At 44.3% G+C, this 21841-nt stretch overlaps 1 protein-coding gene across 1 annotated transcript in view; it reads right to left on the bottom strand.

The window, feature by feature from the left end:
- LOC144682419 (deuterosome assembly protein 1-like) overlaps positions 1-21841 on the bottom strand; it is a 181883-nt gene that overhangs the window by 78091 nt on the left and 81951 nt on the right. Inside the window, exon 8 of the mRNA XM_078544829.1 lies at positions 18456-18601. Coding sequence (XP_078400955.1) covers positions 18456-18601 — 146 coding nt within the window. The remainder of the gene's footprint in view (positions 1-18455; positions 18602-21841) is intronic.

Here is a 21841-nt window from a genome sequence, read left to right as displayed (position 1 = left end):
TTACTCCCAGTGCCATGTGCTAGTGAACATAAGAATAGGAAGGTTACACAGTTCAACATGTGGCTGGAGAAATGGAGTAGGAGGGTGGACTTTAGATTTATGAGGCATTGGGATCGGTTCTGGTGCAGGTGGGATCCGTACAAAAAGGACAGGTTACAGCTTAACAGGACTGGGACTAATGTCTTCACGGGGAGGTTTGCTAGTGCTGTTGGGGAGGGTTTAAAGCAGATTGGCAGGGGGATGGGAACCTGGGGGGAAATTCAGAGTGCACAGCAGAAAAACTGGCAGTGGGATCTAGTGAAGTATCAACTGATAACGAGGATATATCAGAGAGTCACATCAAGGTAGATAGAATGCTTGGGGAGTTTGATAGAATTAGAGTAGGCAACAATAAGTCTTTAGATGGGGTCAAAATCAGCAGGAAAGTAAAAAAAGAAAGCCTAAATCAGGGCCAATGTGCATGTAAGTGAATGCACAGAGTGTGATTAGTAAGATTGGTGAACTGCAAGCCCAGGTTGACAAATGGAATCAGGCAATGTCAATGTATATTCCCCTAAAGGGAAAGGTAGAACAAATAAATCCAGAGCGCCTTGGATGATGAGAGGGATAGAGGTAATGATGAAAAGGAAGAAGTGCATGTATAACTGGTGTCAGCAGAAAATACAATGGAGAATCAGGCTGAATATAGAAGGACCAGAGCGGAAGTGAAGAAAAGCAAGGAGAGAGCATGAAAAGAGGCTGGAACCGAACATAAAAGGGAATCCCAAGGTCTTCTATAAGCATGTAAATAATAAAAGGATGGTAAAAGAAAGAGTAGGGCCGATTAGGGACAAAAAAGGGGACTTCTGTGTGGAGACCAGAGAAATAGTGGAGGTGTTGAACAAGCACTTTGCAGCTGTGTTTACAAAGGAAGCACTTGCTACCCAGACCGAGGTGAGAGAGCTGGTGACTGGTACACTAGAAGAACTTACAATCGAGAGGAAGAAGGTGTTGGGGAGGCTATCTTTACTTAAAATAGCTAAGGTACCAGGGCCGGATGAAATGCACCCAAGGATGCTGAGGGCAGGGAGAGTGTAAATTGTAGAGGCACTAGTGATAATCTTCCAGATTTCCTTAGACATAGGGGAGGTGCCAGAGGACTGGAGAACTGCGAATGTTACACACTTGTTCAAAAAGGGGTGCAAGGATAAAGCTGGCAACTACGGGCCAGTCAGTTTGACCTCAGTGGTAGGAAAACTTCTGAAAACTATAGTACGAGATAAAATCAATAATCACTTAGACAAGTGCAGGACAATTAAGCATGGGTTTATCAAGGGAAAATCATGTATAATTAACTTGCTGAAGTTTTTTTGAGGAGGTAGCAGAGAAGGTTGATAAAGGAAACATTGTTGATGTGGTGTATATTGATTTCCAAAAGGCATTTGATACAGTGCCACGCAACAGACTTGTGAGCAAAATTCTAGGTCATGGAATAAAAGGGAAAGTGGGCATTTGGATAAGAAATTGGTTGAGTGACAGGAAACACAGAGTAGTGATAAATGATTGTTTTTCAGATTGGAGGAAGGTTTGTAGTGGAGTTCCCCAAGGGTCAATATTGGGACCCTTGCTCTTCCTGATATATAATAATGACTGTGGTGTGCAGGGCCTGATTTCAAAATTTGCAAATGATACAAAGATTGGAAGTGTTGTTAACTGTGATGGGGATAGTCTTGAACTTCAAAAGGACATAGACATGTTGGTGGATTGGGCAGACAAGTGGCAGATGATGTTCAATGCAGAGAAGTGTGAGGTGATTCATTTTGGCAGGAAAAATATGGTGAGACAGTATAAAATAAAGGGAGAGCCTCTAAAGGAGGTGCAGGAACAGAGGGACCTCAGTGTATACGTACATAGGTAATTTAAGGTGGCAGGGCATATTGTGAGAGCAGTTAATAAAGCATACAGTATCTTAGGCTTTATTAATAGGGGCATTGAGTACAAGAGTAAGGAGGTCATGTTGAACTTGCATAAGACACTAGTTAGGCCACATCTGGAATACTGCATCCAGTTCTGGGTGCCATACTTGTGGAAGGATGTGAAGGCATTGGAGAGAGTACGGAGGAGATTCACAGGAATGGTTCCCGGGATGAAGAACAGTAGCTATGAGGATAGATTGGAGAAGTTGGAACTGTTTTCCTTGGAGAAAAGAAGGCTGAGAGGAGACTTGATACAGGTATTCAAGATCCTGAGGGGTATGGACAGGGTAAATAGTGAGAAACTGTTCCCACTCAAGAGAGCATCAAGAACTAGAGGGCACAGATTCAAAATAATGGGCAAAAGGAGTAGAAGTGATGTGAGGAAAAAATTCTTCACCCAGAGGATGGTTGGAGTCTGGGACGAGCTTCGTGAAAGAGTGGTGGAGGCAGGTTTGATCAAGGTATTTAAAAAGGAATTGGTGTGCTATCTGAAAAGAGAGAATGTGCAAGTGTTAGGTGGATAAGGCAGGGGAGTGGGACTAGATGGAATGCTCTTTCAGAGAGTCAGTGCAAACTCGATGGGCTGAATGGCCTCCTTCTGCACTGTAAAGATACTGTGATACCGTGATACTTTTTTCCAAGAGTCACTCATAACCCTTATGTTAGGTACATCAGATTTAGTTTGTGGTCAGGGACAAGAGGGTGTGACTGAGTAAGGCAGGTATTGGGATCCAGAAGGTAGCACTGGAACAGATTCAGACTTTGCACTTTTCCAACAGGTTTGAGGTTCTTGAAACCTGTGTAGATGAGAGCAGGGGCTGAGGAAGGGTGAGCACACTGACCACAGCACCATGGTACAAGGGACTATTCAAGTGGTGGTGGGGGGGCGGGCGTGGGGTGGGATTGGGGGAGTAAAATGGAATGTTGTAGGTGAAAGTAGTGGTAGGGGACAGTGTAGTTAGGGGATAGATATTGTTCTCTACAGCTAAGAGCAAGAGTTCCAAAGGCTGTATTACCTGCCCAGTCCCAGGGTTAAGGACATCTCCTCGGGGCTGGAGAGAAACTTGGAGTGGGAGGGGAATGATCCAGTTTCCATGGTTCACGTGGGTACCAAGAACATAGGTAGAACTAAGGAAGAGGTTCTGCTAAGGCAGTATGAGTAGCTAGGGGAAAAATTAAGAAGCAGAGCCACAAAGATAATAATCCCTGGATTACTACCTCAGCTACAAGTAAATTGACAGAGGGTAAATAAGATCAGAGTTGAATGTGTGGCTCAAAGATTGATATGGGAGATTTGGGTTTCAATCTATGGGGTACTGGTACTGGTACTGGGGAAAGAGGGAGCTGTACCATTGGGATGCTTTCACTGGAAATGCAGTGGGACCAGTGGCAAATTGTATAACTAGATCTCCAGAGAGGGCGTTAAACTAAATAGCAGGGTGGGGGAGGTTCAACGGAGGGGAGATTTAGAAAGTTAACGACAAAGGATAAGGCAATAGTGCAGGGTAACAATACAGGTAATGATAACAAGAGTGTGTCAGGAAGGGATAGAGCATAGAAACATAACAGTGCACCAGCAAATAGTGACAGAGTAAGGAAAATAGTAAAAAGAAATAATTAAAGGCTCTTTGTCTGAATGCTCATAGTATTCATAACGAGATGGATGAATCGATAGGACAACTAGTAATAAATGGGTATAATATGATATCCTTTATAAAGATGTGGTTGCAAGCCTGGGGATTGAATATTCAAGAGTATTTGACACTTTGGAAGGATGGGAAGCAAGGAAAAGGAAGTGCATTAGCTCTGTTAATGCAGGATGATATCAGTACAGTAGTGAGAAATGATCTTGGCTCAGAAGATTAAGATACAGAATCAATTTGAATGGAGATAAGAAAGAGCAAAGGAAAGAAATCACTGGTGGAAATAATTTATAGGTTCTCTAACAGGAGCTACACTGTAGGACAGAGTATACATCAAGAGTGGATCCAGCGAGGCTTAAAGAGTGCAAGGAGGAGTGGAAGCAAGTGGACCCAGAAAGGCTTAAAAGAGCATGAGGAAGAGCAGGAGAGTGCAGACGCAGGGAGGGGAATGGGAGAGTTCAGACCCAGCTGGAGCTCAGTCTGTGCACGGACACATTCTGAGAAAAATCAAAGTGTGATGTCACATGGAAACAGGTAAATGATTGGTTGGTGAGTATTTTTTGCTATTTTCTTTCAAAACTTGTGTAATTTATGAGTAATTGTAAGGTTTTATTCGCAGTAGTAAGGTTTATTAGCTGTGGTAAAGCTTATTGAGAGTAGTGTTTATTAATTATAAATTAATTAGGAAAAGATGAATCAATTAACAAAAAACACACTTGGAGAGTGGCAGGAAGGATCATAACCTGCAAGGCTATGGACCAGATGCTGGAAAGTGGGATTAAAAATGAACAGCTAGCTTCTTTCTCCTCTTTTTATGGCCGGTGCAGACACAATGGGCTGAATGGCCTCTTTCTGCACCATCCCTTCTATGGTTCTATGGCTCTAACTGAGTGGGGAATTAAAAAGTGGCCAGCAGGAGCGTAACACAGAGAGAGTTCAAAGCATGATGTCAGGTATAAAAAGTGACGTTGACACAGGGAAAGGAGCTGATTGGTGAGTAGCTGGTGAGTAATAGTAAACTAGCGACTTTAGTTTATAACAAATAGTCAATAAAGTAAGGTAAAATTAAGGCATGCCAGGGTAGCTCGACATGTAGAATGCACATCCTGTGACATTTGGGAAGTCGTGGAAACCTCCTGTGGCCTAGATGACCACATGTGCAGGAAGTGTCACCAGCTGCAGAAACTTGAGCTCCAGCTTTCAGAACTTGAGCGACGGCTGGAGTTGGTCATCCGTGAGGCTGAGAACTTTGTGGATAGCATGTTTAGAGAGGTGGTCACACCGCAGGTTAAGAGAGTGCAGGCATGGAGGGAATAGGTGACTGCCAGACATTCTAGGAGGACCAGGCAGGTAGTGCGGAGTTCCCCGAGGCCATCTCGATCACTAACCAGTTTTCTGTTTTGAATACTGGTGAGGGTGATGGTTCTTCAGAGGAGCACAGCCAGTGCCAAGTTCATGGCACCACGGGTAGCTCAGCTGCACAAGAGGGAAGAAGAGTGGAAAAGCAATAGTGGTAGGGCATTCAATAGTTAGGAAAACCATCAGGCATTTCTGTGGCAGTAGACGAACTCCAGGATGGTGTGTTGCCTCCCTGGTGCCAGGGTCAAGGATGTCCCTGAGACTCTGTAGGACATTTTTATGGGGCAGGGTAAACAGCCAGAGGTTATGGTCCACATCGGTACCAACAACATGGGTAGAATGTGCCATGTGCTGGTGAGTATAGAAATAGGAAGATACAGCAAATGAACGTGTGGCTGGAGAGATGCTGCAGGAGGGAGGGCTTTAGATTTCTGAGGCATTTGGACCAGTTTTGGGGCAATTGGGACTTGTACAAGGGAGACAGGTTACACCTCAGCAGGACTGGGACCAGTATCTTTGTAGGGAGATTTGCTAGAGCTACCGGGGAGGGTGTAAAGTAGCTTGGCAGAGAGATGAGAACCAGAGAGTGAATTCAGATTGCAGAGAAACTAAGTTGGTAACGGTTGGAAGAAAGTAGTAAGTGAAATTGGAAGGCAGCAGAAACAAAGGCCAGCATCAAATCGAATCAAAATATGAAAAGATGTTAAAAAGGCACAATTAAAGGTTCTCCATCTGAATGCATGCAGCATTCACAACAAGTAGATGAATTGATAGTGCAAATAGAAGTAAATGGGTATGATCTAACTGCCATTATGAAGACGTGGGTGCAGGGTGACTAAGGCTGGGAACTGGATATTCATGGGTGTTCGACAATTAGGAAGGATAGGCAATAAAGAAAAGGAGGCTGGGTAGCACTGTTAATAAAAGATAAGATCAGTACATTAGTGAGAGAGGATCTTAGATCAGAAGATCAAGATGTAGAATCAGTTTGGGTGGAGCTAAGAAACAGCAAGGGGCAGCAAATATTGGTGGGAGTTGTTTTAAGGCTACCAAAATGTAGGTAATGTAGGGCACGGTATAAGTCAGTAAATTAGAGGTGCTTATAACAAGTAATCATGGAGGATTTCAATTTACATATAGACTGGGTAAACCCAATTAGCACTAATGCTTTGGGGGACGAATTCCTGAAATGTATATGAGATGGTTTCCTAAAACAGTATGTTGAAGAACTAACTAGATAACAGGCTATTTTAGATCTATTAATGTGCAATGAGAAAGGGCTAATGAACAATCTCATAGTAAAGGAAAAGTGACCATAATATGACTGAATTTTACATTAAGTTTGAAATCCCATCATGGCAGATGGTGAAATGTGATTCAATAAAAATCTGGAATTAAAAGTCTGATGATGACAATGAAACCATTGTTGATTGTGGTTCACTATAGTCCTTTAGGGAAGGCAATCTGCTGCCCTTACCTGGTCTGGCCTACATTTAACTCCAGACCCACAGCAATGTGGTTGACTTTTAAATGCCCTTTGAACAAGGGCAATTATGGATGGGCAATAAATGCTGGCCTAGCCAGCGATGCCTACACCCCCTGAACGAATAAAACAAATGATGGAGTTCAATCCGAAACTAGGGTCTTAAATCTAAACAAAAGAAACTATGAAGGCATGAGGGGCAAGTTGGTTGTGGTAAGTTGGGAAATTACATTAAAAGGTATGATGGTAGACAGGCAATGGCTAGCATTTAAAGAATTGGTACATGGTTTACAACAAATATACATTCCTTTGAGGCACAAAAACCCAACATGAAAAGTGAACCAACCATGCTTAATAAAAGAAGTTGAAGATTGCATTAGATCAAAGGAAGAGGCTTATAAAGTTGCTAAAACAAGTAGTAAGCCTGAGGATTGGGAACACTTTAGAATTCAGCAAAAGAGAGCCAAGAATTTGATAAAGGAAGGCAAAATGGAATGAGAGTAAACAAGTGAGAAATATAAAAATGGACTGTAAAAGCTTCTATAAATATGTAAAAAGCAAAAGATTAGGAAAGACCAATGTGGACCCATTACAGGCAGAAGCAGGAGAATTTATAATGGAGAATAAGCAGAGAAACTAAACAAATATTTTGTGTCTGTCTTCATGGAGGAAAATACAAACTACCTCCCAGAAATACTAGAGAATCAGGGGACCAGTGAAAATGAGGAACTGAAAGAAATTAGTATTCATAACAAAGTTGGACTGAAAGTTGGTAAACCCCCAGGACCTGACAATCTACATTTCAGAGTATTGAAAGAGGTGGCTGTAGAGATAGTGGATAGCCGTCTTCCAAAATTCTATAGATCCCAGAACCGTTCCTGCAGATTGAAAGTTAATAAATATAACCCCACTATTTAAGAAAGGAGGGAGAGAGAAAATGGGGTACTACAGGTCTGATAGCCTGACATCAGTAGTAAGGAAAATACTAGAATCTATTAAAATGGATACGGTAATTGGGCGCTCAGAGCATAATGGTAGGATTGGGCATAGTCAACATGGATTTATGAAAGGGAAATCATGTTTGACAAACATGTTAGAGTTTTTTGAGGGTGTAAGTAGCAGAATAGATAAGGGGGAACCAGGAACCAGCGGATGTGGTGCATTTGGATTTTCAGAAGACTTTCGATAAAGTCCCACATAAGTATTTAGTACACAAAATTAGAGCACATAGGATTGGGGGCAGAATTTTGCCGTCGGCGAGCAGGGAGCGGGGCCTGCTCACCGACGCATAAAATGGCGCGGGATGACGTCAAGCGGAACACCCGACGTTACCCCGCCCCATTTAAATTTTCAGGAAGGCGGGGGGTGCAGCAATATCAGCTGCGGGCCCGCCGACCTGTCAATGGTCACTTGAGGCCATTGACAGGATCATTTAACCAATTAAAGGACCTGCCCGTCCAACCTTAAGGTTGGCGGGTCAGCCAGGAGCCCCAGCGGCAAATAGAGAAAACATGAAACCTCATCCAGCGGTGGGATGAGGTTTCATGCGGGGTCTTAAAAATTGAAATAAAGTTGTTCTGTAAATTATGAACGTGTCCCAACTCTTGTGACATGTAAGGTAAATTTTTTTCTATTTTTAATATTTTTCAAAGTCCAGGCGATCTCCCTGAGGCTGCACTTAGCCTCAGGGGAACGTGTGCTCTTTCGTGCACATGCACGAAAGAGCGCACTCTCGCTTTTAGGGAATCCTCCCTGCCCACACAGGGAGCGCATAGTGCTTCCCGGTGGACGTCACGCTGGGTCGTCCTTAATTGGCCCGCCCACGTAAAACAGTGGTGTGGCTCACTTCGCTGGTGGTGATCGGCTCCGTGCCCACCAGCGACTGGATTGGGCCCTGGGGGTAATATACCTGCATGGATTGAGAAGTGGTTAATGGACAGAAAACAGAAAGGCTAAGGTCAGTCATTATAGTATTATTACTGCTTGACTGCTTTTACAAGCAATCATTATCACAGCGGATGGCTGTAAATTCAGTTTGATTGACAGTTTGAAGAGGTCATTAAGGGATTAGCTCTCTTTGATGTAAGGCTATGAACACAAATGTTTGTTTTTATAATGGATTAAGCACCTTGAGAGGATTTAAATGTATTGAATGGGCTTTTATCAATATGAATTTTTTTAATATTGTGAAGTCTATAATTGACACTTTGAACTTTATTTTATTTCGTCTCAGCATGGTTTCTGAGATCTGCCCATGGTAAATACTGGATGCAATAGCACAAAGGATGCAAGGGCAAAGGGTGGTGCTTGCAGGGCATGTGTTGGCATGAGCTGGCACTAAGTTGGCATAGGGGCTATAAAGGGCCATGAGGATGACTGGGGGATGTAGGTTGGCATGGAAGGTATGAGGGGCCATTGGGGTGGGTGGAGGGGTATGGGTTGGCATTGATTGGGAATGAAGAGTGGTGGGAGGGTGAGAGAGTGTGTGAGGAGTGGGGGCTATAAGGCCTAATATTAAATGAAACAATTGGGACGAAGTCTTAGAGCACCGAGGTGGGAAACCAGCCCCTGTGGCAGCCTCTGAACTGTTTCTTGGGGGGGTGCGGGTGCAACTCCAGCCTGCATCACACCCCCACCAAACCCAACCCCCCCCCCCACCTCCCACCAGAAGGAAGATTCCGCTACTCAGGGCAGTTTCTCCTGAGGTGGCTTCAGCGAGTCTGGAACTTTCCCGACTCTACACACCAACCTTGGGAGTAAAAATCCAGGGTTATGGCTCTGTTTATAAAACCCTGGATCCCATATTGTCTGAATTAAGAAATTTAAATAAAACAACACAAGCAACATTTTTGCACAATTTCAATTCAAATGAACGGATAATTTGGATAAAACAACTTTGAATCAGGAGGAATAAATTGTCTAGATTATACTTTACTTCTCCTAATGTCAATCAAAAAATCTGTGAAAGAGCAAAATATTCAATTTGAAGAATAAATGCATATGGACAGATGAATAAGGAGCCTCACAAGAGCCCTTGTCATGGCTTAGTGGTGAAGTGACTGTGTATGACTGAGTTAGAGACCAGGGGTCAAAGTGTAATTCTCAGTCTTTGCTGAGTTAACTGATTTTACCTGGGTTGAGAGTAGAGGTACTACAACTTGTCTCAGCACCCTTTGGTCAGGGAAGGGAAATTCAGAAGAATTCTTCATCCTGATCACTACCCATTGAACCTAATTGAGAAGTCTGCGGGTGTCAGGTCAGAACAAGATTGATTTTATTTATGGTACCCCAGGGTTAAATAATCTATCAACATTCATTGTCCAGGCTAAAATGTGTTTTAAAAAGAACGTATTCCTAATTTCTATAGATATTTACTTATTTTCCTGAAATTTCAAGACTACTCTCTCAGCTGATAGTTGCAGAATTATCGTCAGTTGTGAGAAATTTCACAAATGGCTCCTTTGGCAATCCTCAGATTGACAAAGCTTTCTGGTTCAGGATGCCAATTAGAAACTGTCGAACCTGAAAAAATCAATACTGTCTGAGTTATTAGCCAAGATTGAGGTTTTCTGGTTTGGACATCTTGCAGTTGGTAATTGTGTCTGGAAAATAAACCAGAGAAATTTTTGATTAAGCTGCCAGCTGATGCTCCTTTACATAGCATTAGCGAAGCAGCTACCTGCAATATTAAGGCGGGATGCACCTTAAATAACATACTGCTATCAATCCAAATTGCCCTGAACTTGAATTGAAATTGTGCAAAAATGCCTCCTTTGCTGTTTCACTTAATTTCATTTTTTTTAAGCAAAAACAACTTCAGATGAACAAAAGTAGACTGCATTGAAATTCCTCCTGCATGCATTTTCATCTGTCCTTAAGGTGAAGCTGATACTAAGCTGCCCAAAGGAAATTATTTAATATCTCCATTTTTTACTTCTCTGTTATGCATGGATGCTTTAGAATCCCCGCAGCCTCACCTTGAGAAGCACAGCAAACAAAACTTAAATCTGCTTATTAAGCTGTTTCTGTTCTATGTTAATAATTTAATACGCTATGGCCTGAATTTTCAGCTCGGCGGGCGGGCGCGATCAGCAGGCTCTGGAGCGGTCAGGAAATAACTGTCAATTAACATCCAGCCAGTGTGAAGCATGCACTGAAATGATCAGCGTTTCCTGGGTTGGGGGTGGGAGGAGGCCGAGCGCTGAAGTCAGCGTGGGGGAGTGCGGAATGAAAGCTCCCTGAAGGCAGAGAGCTGTCTCAGGGGGCTGAAGAATTTAAATACAAAAAATAAAGATTTTAAAAACCGGGAAAAAATGCCCACGCATCGGAAACAGTCACCTCAACATATAAAACATGAAAATTCTGTCCAAACATTTTAAAATTTTATTTAATGATGAAAACCTCACCCCGCTCTTGGATGAGGTTTCCTGAAAAATGCAAATGCTGTGTGGCCGATATGCCCACCCACCAACCCTAAGGTTGGACGGATAGTGAAAAATCCCAGTTAATTGCGCCATTAATAGGCTTAATAGCCTTCTTAATTGTTGGCGGATGTGCTTCCAACTTTAGCGCGTGTCCACCGGCCAAAATATCGCCTGAGGGCGCGATGACATCGGGATGCTTTCCTGACATTATTGCGCGCTATTTTACGCTCAAGCGTGTTGGCGCGCTGAGCGAAAAATTCTGCTCCATGTTTAATTTTAGAACTAGCACTTTGACATCAAGAACGTGGCTGAATAATACACTAAATAAGGCCTAAGGAGAGTCACAGCACCAAATTTACAGGTGGAATCGCCCCAGATTTGTACTAAGTGTGGTAGTGGGCGGGTAAAACGATGGTTTACCCGCCGGCCACAATGGCAGGTTTTCATGCCATCCCAAACATGCCACATTATTTATGCAGTCCCAGAAAACACGCCGCTTCCATGGAGGATGGGCTGAAGTCGCCCGCCTGCTATCACCCTGCCGCTGCATCATGCCAGGCGCTATATTTGAAGTCCAGCTGCAAGCACAGGTCTCAGTGCTTCCAGACCACCACTGCTGCACGGAAGACATGGCCCTGAAGCTGAAGAAGACTGCAGCCCCCAGTTTCAGCGACGTGTCCCTTGGCCTTTTGGATGCAGTGGGGGCCCACCGGGATGTCCTCTACCCCCACTCTGGCTGCGGGATGGGCAGCAACAACACTAACACAGCTTGTGAGATGGTGGCAGCAGTGGACAGCGCCAATGCCCTGCAGAGGAGGACAGTCACTCAGTACTACAAGAGGATGAATGATCTCCTACTTTCCACCAGGGTAAGTCACTCTTTTCATCATTCTCAACTCACACACTCACAAACCCAACGCACATTCACAGGGATCTCACTCAGTGCCAGTTGAAGGGATATCACCATTCACTTCCTCACACTCACCGTCATTGTGCTCATCACATCCATGGGACCACTCACCACCCCACACACCAGGCACACATCATCTGGCCTGGCAGGTGTCCTGCTTACACTCTCTCCATCTCTATTCATGCACAACAAGCTAACACACAAGAGGGAGAGGTCACAGACCGGTAGCTGAATGCCTGAAATCAAGGTCCTCATGAACTTTGAAAACAGAGCCATCCAGCTGGCCATCAAGGATCTGGACCATTCCTGTGCTGACAGTGAGGTCTATGGTGCTCTACCAAGTGAGGATTCAGCAGTGCAACATCCATCAGACAACCAGGCTGTGAGTGATGTGTCCTGTTTCACAGGCCACTGCCATGCACTAATTATCTCTCCTTGCTTTCGTAGGCACATCTACTAAACAGCTGATGGAGTCCACGACCAGGGCCTCCAATCAATCCCTGAAGAAACCTCTGAAGAGGAACCTGGAGGCACCCTCCCTGAAGTCCAGTCACAGCACTCACCCACACCCTCCACCAGCGCAGAGACACACACCTTGGTGGGACCTAGCTTTAGAGTTGCCTCGGGATCACAATCTGGTGAGCACATCGCACTGTCTGATCCACAGCAGGTGGAGGCAGGGACTTCCCAGGTTTCTGGCACTCAGAGGGCTGCTGGAGGCCAGAATTTTGCTGAGTCCAAGTCCGAGTCAGATGACGAGCCTCTGGACTCAGTCATGTCACAGTTGCTGGAGCTGCAAAGGTAGGAACGGGAACATCAGGAAGGGATGTCCGTTGCACTCCTCAGATTGCAAGGCACAACGGAGGAGTCCATCCACCTTCACTCTGAGGTGATAGCACCGGCATGCCAATGCACCTCGGTCAACACTGGTAGGGTGGCAGGTGCCATGGAGACCTTGGTCCAGGACTGCGCTCCTGCATTGCTCTGCAGTGTCAAATGCATCGCTGATGCCATAGTTGGCCTGCAACAGCTCACTGTGGCTCCTGGGCAGCGTGTGCGGGAGCTCCAGCCTTCCCTTCTTCCTGAGGTTCCTCTGCCCAGCCAGGAGCCTCAGTCACTCTCTCCTCCATCTTCTTCCTGCTCTATAGGCCATCAGGCACACAGCTAGTTCACCAGGCACCATGAACCTGATGTACTCTTCCGTAGGATGAAAGAGAGTGATACATGATTAGCATGGGTGCACTAAGAACCTGTCCTGGTTAAGTGTGACAGCCCCTTAACGCTTCCCGGAGAGTGGTAGCCATCACTTGGATGGCCAGAGATTAGTGCACTGCATGGCTGCCCTGTTAGCTTGAACCATGGAGGAGACTGGTCCAAACTAGGATGCAGACATTGCGAGGGGCTGTGAGCATCTCCACCGGTGACTGTTACATGACCAGCTTTAGCGAGGAGATTGTACAACGTGTGCAGTCGTCCAACTGTTCTGCAGTCCGCTAAAATGCTCATGAATTTGCAGTCTGCCGGCGAATGGGGCGGGGGCAGGTGGGGAAGCTCTGGAGAACTTGGTGGCACTTCGATGCCTCTGCATTCCTTGAGCGAGCAGATAAACTAGGAGCCCGACCCCAATCATATCATTATGGCTGCGCCTGAACTGTCTCAGTTGCAGAGGCCTGGCCACTTTATACAGGGGCAGAATTTTGCCCTTGGTGGGCAGGCTTGGCAGGGGCGGGTGGGGGCGGTCAGGAAGCCGACTGGTCCCTGCGATTGGCACCGCACCGTGATTTCACGCTGCTGGGCTAATTAAGGCCTGCCCAGCGTGAGACACGAGCAGCAGTGCAGAGTGCTGCCTGTGCGGTGGGGGGGAGGGAGTGCGAGCCGGCCGAGCGTGAACTTCGCGCATGTGTGCGAGTGAGCACTGCATAATCTCCGTGCCTCAAGGAGCTGAAGAGTTAGGTAAAAAAAATTTAGAAAATAAGAATATAATAAAACATGTCCCCTCATGTGACTGTCACATGAGCAGGGACATGTTATTAATGAAAAATTAAAGTTTTTATTTTATTTTTATTTGCAATTGGAAACCTTAACCTGCCCGTGGATGAGGTTTCCAAAAAAATGCAATGCTGCTTGGCCTTTTAGCCTGCCCACCAACCGTTAGGTTGGACGGGCAGTGAAATTTTTAATTTAATTGATTACTCAGTGGTCTTAACAGGCCTTTTAATTGTTGGCGAGCGCGCTGCCAGCTCCAGCGTTGCCATCGGCACGCTCGGGCGACGTCAACCTGCATCATTTCACGCTCAAGCAGGTCGGGGGCACACCCACCCGCCGAGCAAAAATTTCTGCTCCAGGTTTCCCTAATGCATGGCCACTTCCCTTGCCCACCCGAACCCCCACGCCAAATACTTGTCTGCTATATTCAATGGCAGGGCTGCCCTTAACCCGCCCCCCTCCCCCCCTCCGCCAGTCACCACAGCAGCAGGGCCGCCTTTAACCCTGAACCCGAGATGCCCTGAAGCTTGAAGTCCAACAGACAACCCTGGCGAGTGTTGCACGACGTTACTGGTTACTCACCACCGAGTTCCCCTCAAAGTGCAGGCTGCCAAGTGCACACCTTTTATGTGCTGTTGTGAAACAATTCGGCGTGCTTTCCTGCTGATGTCAATGGATGATGCATTGGGGGGGTGGGATTCCAGGCGGGCTGGCCTGATAATGATATGCTTATATATTACAATGAGGTTCCCGACATCCGCTGGCAGGAAACGTGGACCGCCATCGGCGGGCTGACTGGGCAATTGCGAACTGGTTTCACACTGTCGTAAAAACGATCACGCCATATTGTCTGCTCACGCCGCCGATCACGCCCAACACCAGCGGGCACGGAAAATTCAGGTCTATGTCTGCAAATGTCTGCAAACTTTGAAGTTATGAAGTTATGATCACAAAACCAAGATGCACAGTGCATTTGGAATTCTAAGGCCTCTCATTATTTTTAATATATAATAGATTGGGTAGTTAACCAGAAAGGTGTTTACAAATAGTTTTGTTTTGCAGAGAATCAAAAGATAAGCAGGAAGGTAAACAGACATAGATAGTAATTTGTGAGACTTTTATCTTCACCTTTTCTTGAAAATTATACAACTCCACTCGGAAACTCAACCCCAACCTGCCCCCATTGCATCCATTTCTGTTTTAAATGGTGGTAGGCTGGGTTGTGGACAACTAACCTGTTCTCTAGAGGTCCATAATTTAAATATAATAATAAGGTTATGTGTCCAAGTTTTACTAGTGCTTTAAATTTAAGTGCTGCAGACTGTATTTCCCAGGACTTGGGACACCTGGCAGTTGGAGGGGGACGAGAACAGCCTAATTCAACAGGTGAGTGTCTTTTCAGCATTGCCTGCGGGCCATGACTGTCTCACCCCAGCCCACCAAGCTAACCTGCTATCCTAATCATGATTGGCTGACCCCTACCACCCACTCCCCATAACCATCCAACCCCTGATGTGATCTATTCCCCCCCTATCAGCCTGTATAATCCTGCTCTCCTTTCCTCCTTTCCTCCATCCCTGTGACATTGTACTGTAAGGTCTTTTTTGTACAGCAGTTAGCCACCCTCTCAATATAGCTGGCTGCTGGCCTGTAAGTGAAGAGAAAAAATAATTTGTGTTATCCGCATTATCAGGTTTCCTGGCACTTTGAATCCCACCTTTTTGCAAAGTAGAGGGAGCATGGGTTGGCTTGGGGGATATAAGGGGCCATTGGGATGGGTGGAATGGCATGGGTTAGCATGAGTTGGCTTGCAGAGGGGTTGGATGGGTGACAGGATGTGATGTGTGAGGGTTATAAGACCTAATATTATAAAACAATTGGGTGAAGTCCCAGAGCACCGAGCAGGGCCTTTTAACCAGCTCCTGTGGCTATCTCTGAACTGTTTCCGGGGCAGCGGGCCCAACTCCAGCACGCAAATATTTTGAAAATATCAGACATGGGGAAGATGTTTCCATTAGAAGGAGAGACTAGGACCCGAGGGCACAGCCTAAGAGTAAATGGAAGACCTTTTAGAACAGAGATGAGGAGAAACTTCTTTAGCCAGAAAGTGGTGAAACTATGGAATTCATTCCCACAGAAGGCTGTGAAGGCCAGGTCATTGAGTGTATTTAAGACCAAGATAGATATGTTCTTGATTGGTAAGGGGATCAAAGGTTACGGGAAGGCGGCGGGAGAATGGGGTTGAGAAACTTATCAGCCATGATTGAATGGTGGAGCAGACTTGATGGGTCGAATGACCTAATTTCTGCTCCTATGTCTTATGGTCTTATTGGATGTGAAATGCTTTGAAATGTCCTGTGGGCTGCAGCATGATTATTAAATCAGGAAGATGATGGGACTGAGAGCCATTTAGGATCTGATTGGGAGAAGGATATCAAAGGTGAAAGTGAGACACTTATGAAGAAAACTGACAAAAGTGTTAATTTTTTGCAGGGTGAATCAGCGGCAGTGCAGGTCAGAGTCATAAAAGGAGCTGGAGAGCATTTTTTGGAGTATGTCTTAACCAAGGCATAAATTGAAAGTGGAGCAGCTAGGCATACACAGAATGGAAATAAGAAAGTGATCAGGAATAGCCTGGTCAATATTAGACACCATGGCCAGAATTTTCAGCTCGGTGTGCAGGTGTGCGCCCGACACACAGGAGCGTGAAATAACGCGCGATGACGTCTGGCAAGGGTCCCAACGTCAGGCAAGTGTCCCAATGTCATCGTGCACTCGCGCGATATTTCGGTCGGCAGTGCATCCGTCGACAATTAATAGGGCTGTTAAGCCCATTAATTAATTAATTAAATTGAATTGTTCCCTGCCTGTCCAACCTTACGATTGGTGGGCGGCCGAATAGGCCAAGTGGCCTTTGCATTTTTTGCGAAACCTCATCCTCCAGTGATTCAAAAAAAACTTTTAAAACTCACTTTTAACATATCCCTGCTCATGCGACAGAGTCACATGAGAGTATATGTTTTCCTTATTTTTCAATTATTTATTTGTAATGTTAAAAATCTTCAGCTCCCTGAGGCAGCTCTGTGCCTTCGGTGAACTTGCACTGAGCGCACCCTGCGCATGCGCACATGTCAGCTCGCGCTCCTCCTCCCCCACCCTGGCAAGTGCTGAGACTGTGAGTGTTCCTTTCACGCTGGCTGGTTGTTAATTGGCCAGCCAGTGTGAAATTGCGGTCGGGGCCCAATCGCAGGTGGTGGTCGGTTCATGGCCACTACCGGGCCCGCCTGCCCGATGAGGTAAAAATCCTGCCCCATGTGTATTAACGAAATCTAGGTGTGATCTAAGGTAGGGAAAGCTGAGGTTGGGAAAGGCAAGCAGGACAAGCGAATTAGTGGAAGAAGAGAAGGCAAATAAAATAAAGACAGGACATGCGGAATTTACTGCTTGATGTGGAAGCAAAAGATGATTGGATGGGAGGAATTTTGGTGAGGAAAGTTGGGAGATTGATTAGAAAGGATGGCTCTGAAGTATTGTTGACATAGGCATGACAAGTTGAACAGACTCTTCCTATAATTAAATTTTGATTTAATGAACACATCTTATAAAGCTAGGATACTGGACTGTGTACACCATATCCTGTTATAGTGCACAATATTAATGTAACAAAATACTCCAGGTATATAATCGTATATATGATTATACTGATCCATTATGTATGATTATGCTGTTTATCTATTGAGAAATTATATTATCAGGTCAATGTCAATATGTTAATATTGATCATCTCTTCCTGGTATTGAACAGTTACTTTGGCTTTATAACCAATTTTGCACATTTCCCAGCTTCAATACATATTTTGATAAATAACTATTAACTAAATACATTTTAATATTTAATATAAACAACACACAATTACATAGTATAGCGACTATGACGATTCAAAACTATACTATAGTTCCTATAAGCTTCAATCTACAGCAGTTTATCTTTCAATTCATCATGTAGGGGAACCAAATCAGAGCTTCAACAACTTCTTTGCTGCTCAACTGTCTACTTTCACACAGATCTGTGGCCATGCTGAATGAGAGCCTGGAAGCAGAGAAACAGGAGGAGCTGACATGGAAGATGGACATACGGACTTACATCTGTATCAACCAATCATCCTAATCAAATAATTACAGAAATGTCCTTGAGCATTCTGATACTGACAGACAATAAATCAGCACTGGTGGTGTCTGTAATTGAAGGGCCATTTACTTCCAACACAAGAGACCCTGGATAGCGAGATACCTAACTGCCATTCACTTCATTTCTTTTTTCAACTGAGGGCACATTCAGGAGAAGCACACAGTTTGGAGACACACACTATACACTTTAACTACAGGGGAATACACACAACACATCTGCACCATACACTATAAGGGTTAATTAAACCTGAAGTATGCCTTCAAAGTTTTTTAAGCTAATGCTTTATCTGGCAAGAGTAAAGGGGATATGTGCAAAGTGGCTGTTGTGCGCTTAATCAACTGCTTTCTATTATAGTTTACTTAACAACATTTGTACAAGTGTTTCAATGACTTCTATATGACTTTTTTAATAGTATACTTATCACACATCAAAAAAAATAGATGGGCATAATTTCAAACAATTCTGTAGAATCTGCACTGTGACAGTGTGCTGACCTGTGAAACTTACCTAATGACACTATCTTTATGCATTATGGATCCTTTGACTCTGGCTAGCTCCTTGCGCAGTTGTTTTTGCTCCATGTCACTTACTTGCAGTAGATCATCTCGTGACTGCAATTCAATTTGCAGCTCTGAAATTTCTGATTCCATTTTCTAGATACACAAAAAACAACATTTGACTCCTGTGTCACAAGATCAATGGTCTCCAATTTTTAGCACTTAATATCTCATTTACTTTACATGGCTGTATTCTGTAGAAAACATGCTTTCAGAGGTAATAGTATAAAGTAAACTCAGGAAAGTAGATTTTTGTTCATCGCCAGAATGCAGTGGAAAATCAATGTTCTTTATTGAAACCAATGGATGGAAAAGAAAATCACATAAAAAACTTGCATAATTTCAATAAAGGCAAAATATGGTGGATGCTAGAAATCTGAAATATAAATAGAAAATGCTGAAAAACTCAGTAGGTCTGGCAGCATCTGTGGAGAGAAAAGCAGAATTAACGTTTTGAGTCTGATATGACTCTTCCAAAGAAGAGTTATTGAAGCCAGTTAATTATTTTCACTAAAATATTTTGTTGTACTGAAGTTACAAGAATGTAATCACCCTGACACAGAAAAACAAACATAAAATAAGATATTACATCTAAAGAGTATTATACTTTCATAAATCAATCACCACAGTTTACATTCTGAAACAGTTAATCTTTAGAATGGAAATTCTGGCAGGTTGTAGTTCGATGTGGATTGTGAACAACAGCATGCCATCACCACAAAGATTATGAGTGCTGCCTGTCATTCTTCCCAGATTTTTTTAATATTCATTTAAAGGATGTCAACGTTACTGGCTAGGCAGCACTTATGCCTAGCCCTTATTGTCCTTGAGAAGATTATAGCCCTTGGGGCTGCACTTGTCAAAGCAAGTGGAAAATATTCCATCACACTCCTGACTTGCGCCTTGTAGATGGTGGACAGGCTTTGGTGAGTCAAGTGTTGAGCTGCTCGCTGCAGAATGCCCAGTTCCTGACCTGCTCATATAGCCACAGTATTTATGTGGCTGGCCCAGTTGAGTTTCTAGTCAATGGTGATCCCTAGGGTGTTGATAAAAAGGAATTTGGTGATGGTGATTCTACTTAATGTCAAGAGGTGGTGGCTAGACTATCTCTTGTTGGAGATGTCAATGCCTGGCACTTGTGCGGTGCAAATGGAACTTGCCACTTATCAGGTCAGCCTTGAATGTCGTCGAGGATCTGCTGCACACATGCATGCATTATCTGAGGGTTTGCGAATGGTACTGACACCAGCTCCACTAATTTCCATTAACTTCAGCTTTACTAGGGATCCTTGATGTCATGGGCAATCACTCTTATACACTTCTTTTGTCCATATTTGTGATGGTAATGAGGTCTGAATCCTGTCAAAACCCAAACTGAGCATTTATGAGAAAGTTATAGGTGAGTAAATTTCACCTAATAGCACTGTTGATGACACCTTTCATCACTTTGCTGATCACTGAGAATAGACTGACAGGATGGTAATTGGCCGTACTGGATTTTGACCTACTTTTGGTGGATATGACAAACCTGGGCAATTTTCCACTTTATTGTATACAAGCTAGTTTTAAAGTACTGCAACAGCTTGGTAAGAGATGCAGCTTGTGCTGGAGCACAAGTCTTCAGTACTACTGGCAGGATATTGTCAGGGCCCATTTTCTATATCCAGTACATTCAGCCATTTCATGGTAACACGTGAAGTGAATCAAATTGGCTGAAGACTTTTCTGTGATGGTGGGAGCCTCAGAATGAAGCTGAAATACATCATCCACTTGGCACTTTTGGCCGAAGATGGTTGCAAATGCTTCAGCCTTGTCTTTTACACTGACCTGCTGGGCTTCGCCATCATTGAGGATAGCGGCATTCATGGAGCCTCCTCCTCCTATAAGATATTTAGTTGTCCTCCACTATTCACGACTGGATGTAGCAGGTCTGAGGAGCTTTGATCTAATCTGTTGGTTGTATGATTGGTTAGCTCTCTATAGCATGCTATTTTTGCTTTGTAGCATGCATGTATAGTAGCCCTGAGTTGTAGCTTCATCAGGTTGGCACCTCCTTTTTAAGTGTGCCTGATACTGCTTCTAGCATGCTGTTCTATACTCTTGATAATAGTAGAGTGAGGGTTATTTTGGGCCATGGGGTTACAGATAGTCCTTGAATGCAATTCGTCTGCTGATGGTGGCCATAGTGCCTCATGGATGCCTAGTTTTGAACTGATAGATTTGGTCTGAAGCTATCCCATTTAGCACAGTGATAGTGCCACACAACACGATGGAGGGTGTCCTCAGTGTGAAGATGGGACTTTGTCTTCCCAAGGACTGAGCAATGGTTAATCCTACCAATATTGTCCTGAACATATGCATCGTGAAATGCAGACTGGTCAATATGAGGCAAAGTAGGTTTTTCTCTCTTATTAATTCTCTGACCATCTACCACATGCCTAGTCAGCTAGCTATGTCCTTCAGGAATCAGTCAGCTTGATTAGAGTGGTGTGACTGAGCCACTCTTAGTGATGGATATTGAAGTTCCCCACCCACAGTATATTTTGTGCTCTTGCCACCCTCATTATTCCTTCCAAGTGGTGTTCAACATGGAGGAGCACTGATTCATCTGCTGAAGGAGGGCCATAGCTGGTAATCAGCAGATGGTTTCCTTTCCCATGTTTGATCTGATGCCAGGAAACGTCATTGGGTCCGCAGTCAATGTTGAGGACTTCTAAGGACCTCCCTCCTATTTGTATACCATTATGCCGCAACATTTGACTTTCAAAATCTCAACTAACTAGCATGTGACCGTTCGCCACAACATTCCTGCAGCTATTGATCTACTCAACCATGCCTTCACCACCACCTTTGATGGCCTAGTCCCCAGTAAAACCATTACTCTCTTTCACCTTGGCTGTTCCTCCAGTACGGCCCTCATCTCTGGTCATTTAAGTCCAAGGGACACAGACTTGAAAGGGTATGACACCATATGATTTGGCCATCCAACATTAGATCTGGCTGGAATACATAAAAGACTATCGGACCCTACCCTCCTCTGCTAAAACTGCTCACTAGTCCAGGATCATTTTGGAATGTAAAGGTATCCCCAGATTTTTCTTCTCAACTGCTTCTTAAACCCCTCTCACCTGTCCTGTCCAGCCTCACCTCCAACTACAAGTTCGAGGAGTTCATGGACTTCTTTGTCACTAAGGTTGAGACAATCCAACCAGCTGTTTCTGCTACGCCCCTCCTTTCCACCAGCCACCCTGGTCATACTTCATTCAATGCTCCTCCATGCCCTAACCTGAAGTCACATCTTTCTCTAGTTTCTCTCCTATCTCCACTTATGACCTC

This window comes from Cetorhinus maximus, chromosome 7 (assembly GCF_964194155.1).
Source record: "Cetorhinus maximus chromosome 7, sCetMax3.hap1.1, whole genome shotgun sequence".
In the NCBI taxonomy this organism is placed as follows: Eukaryota; Metazoa; Chordata; class Chondrichthyes; order Lamniformes; family Cetorhinidae; genus Cetorhinus; species Cetorhinus maximus.
The sequence above is the reverse complement of the archived record's forward strand: the minus strand, read 5'-3'. Positions and strand labels throughout refer to the sequence as shown.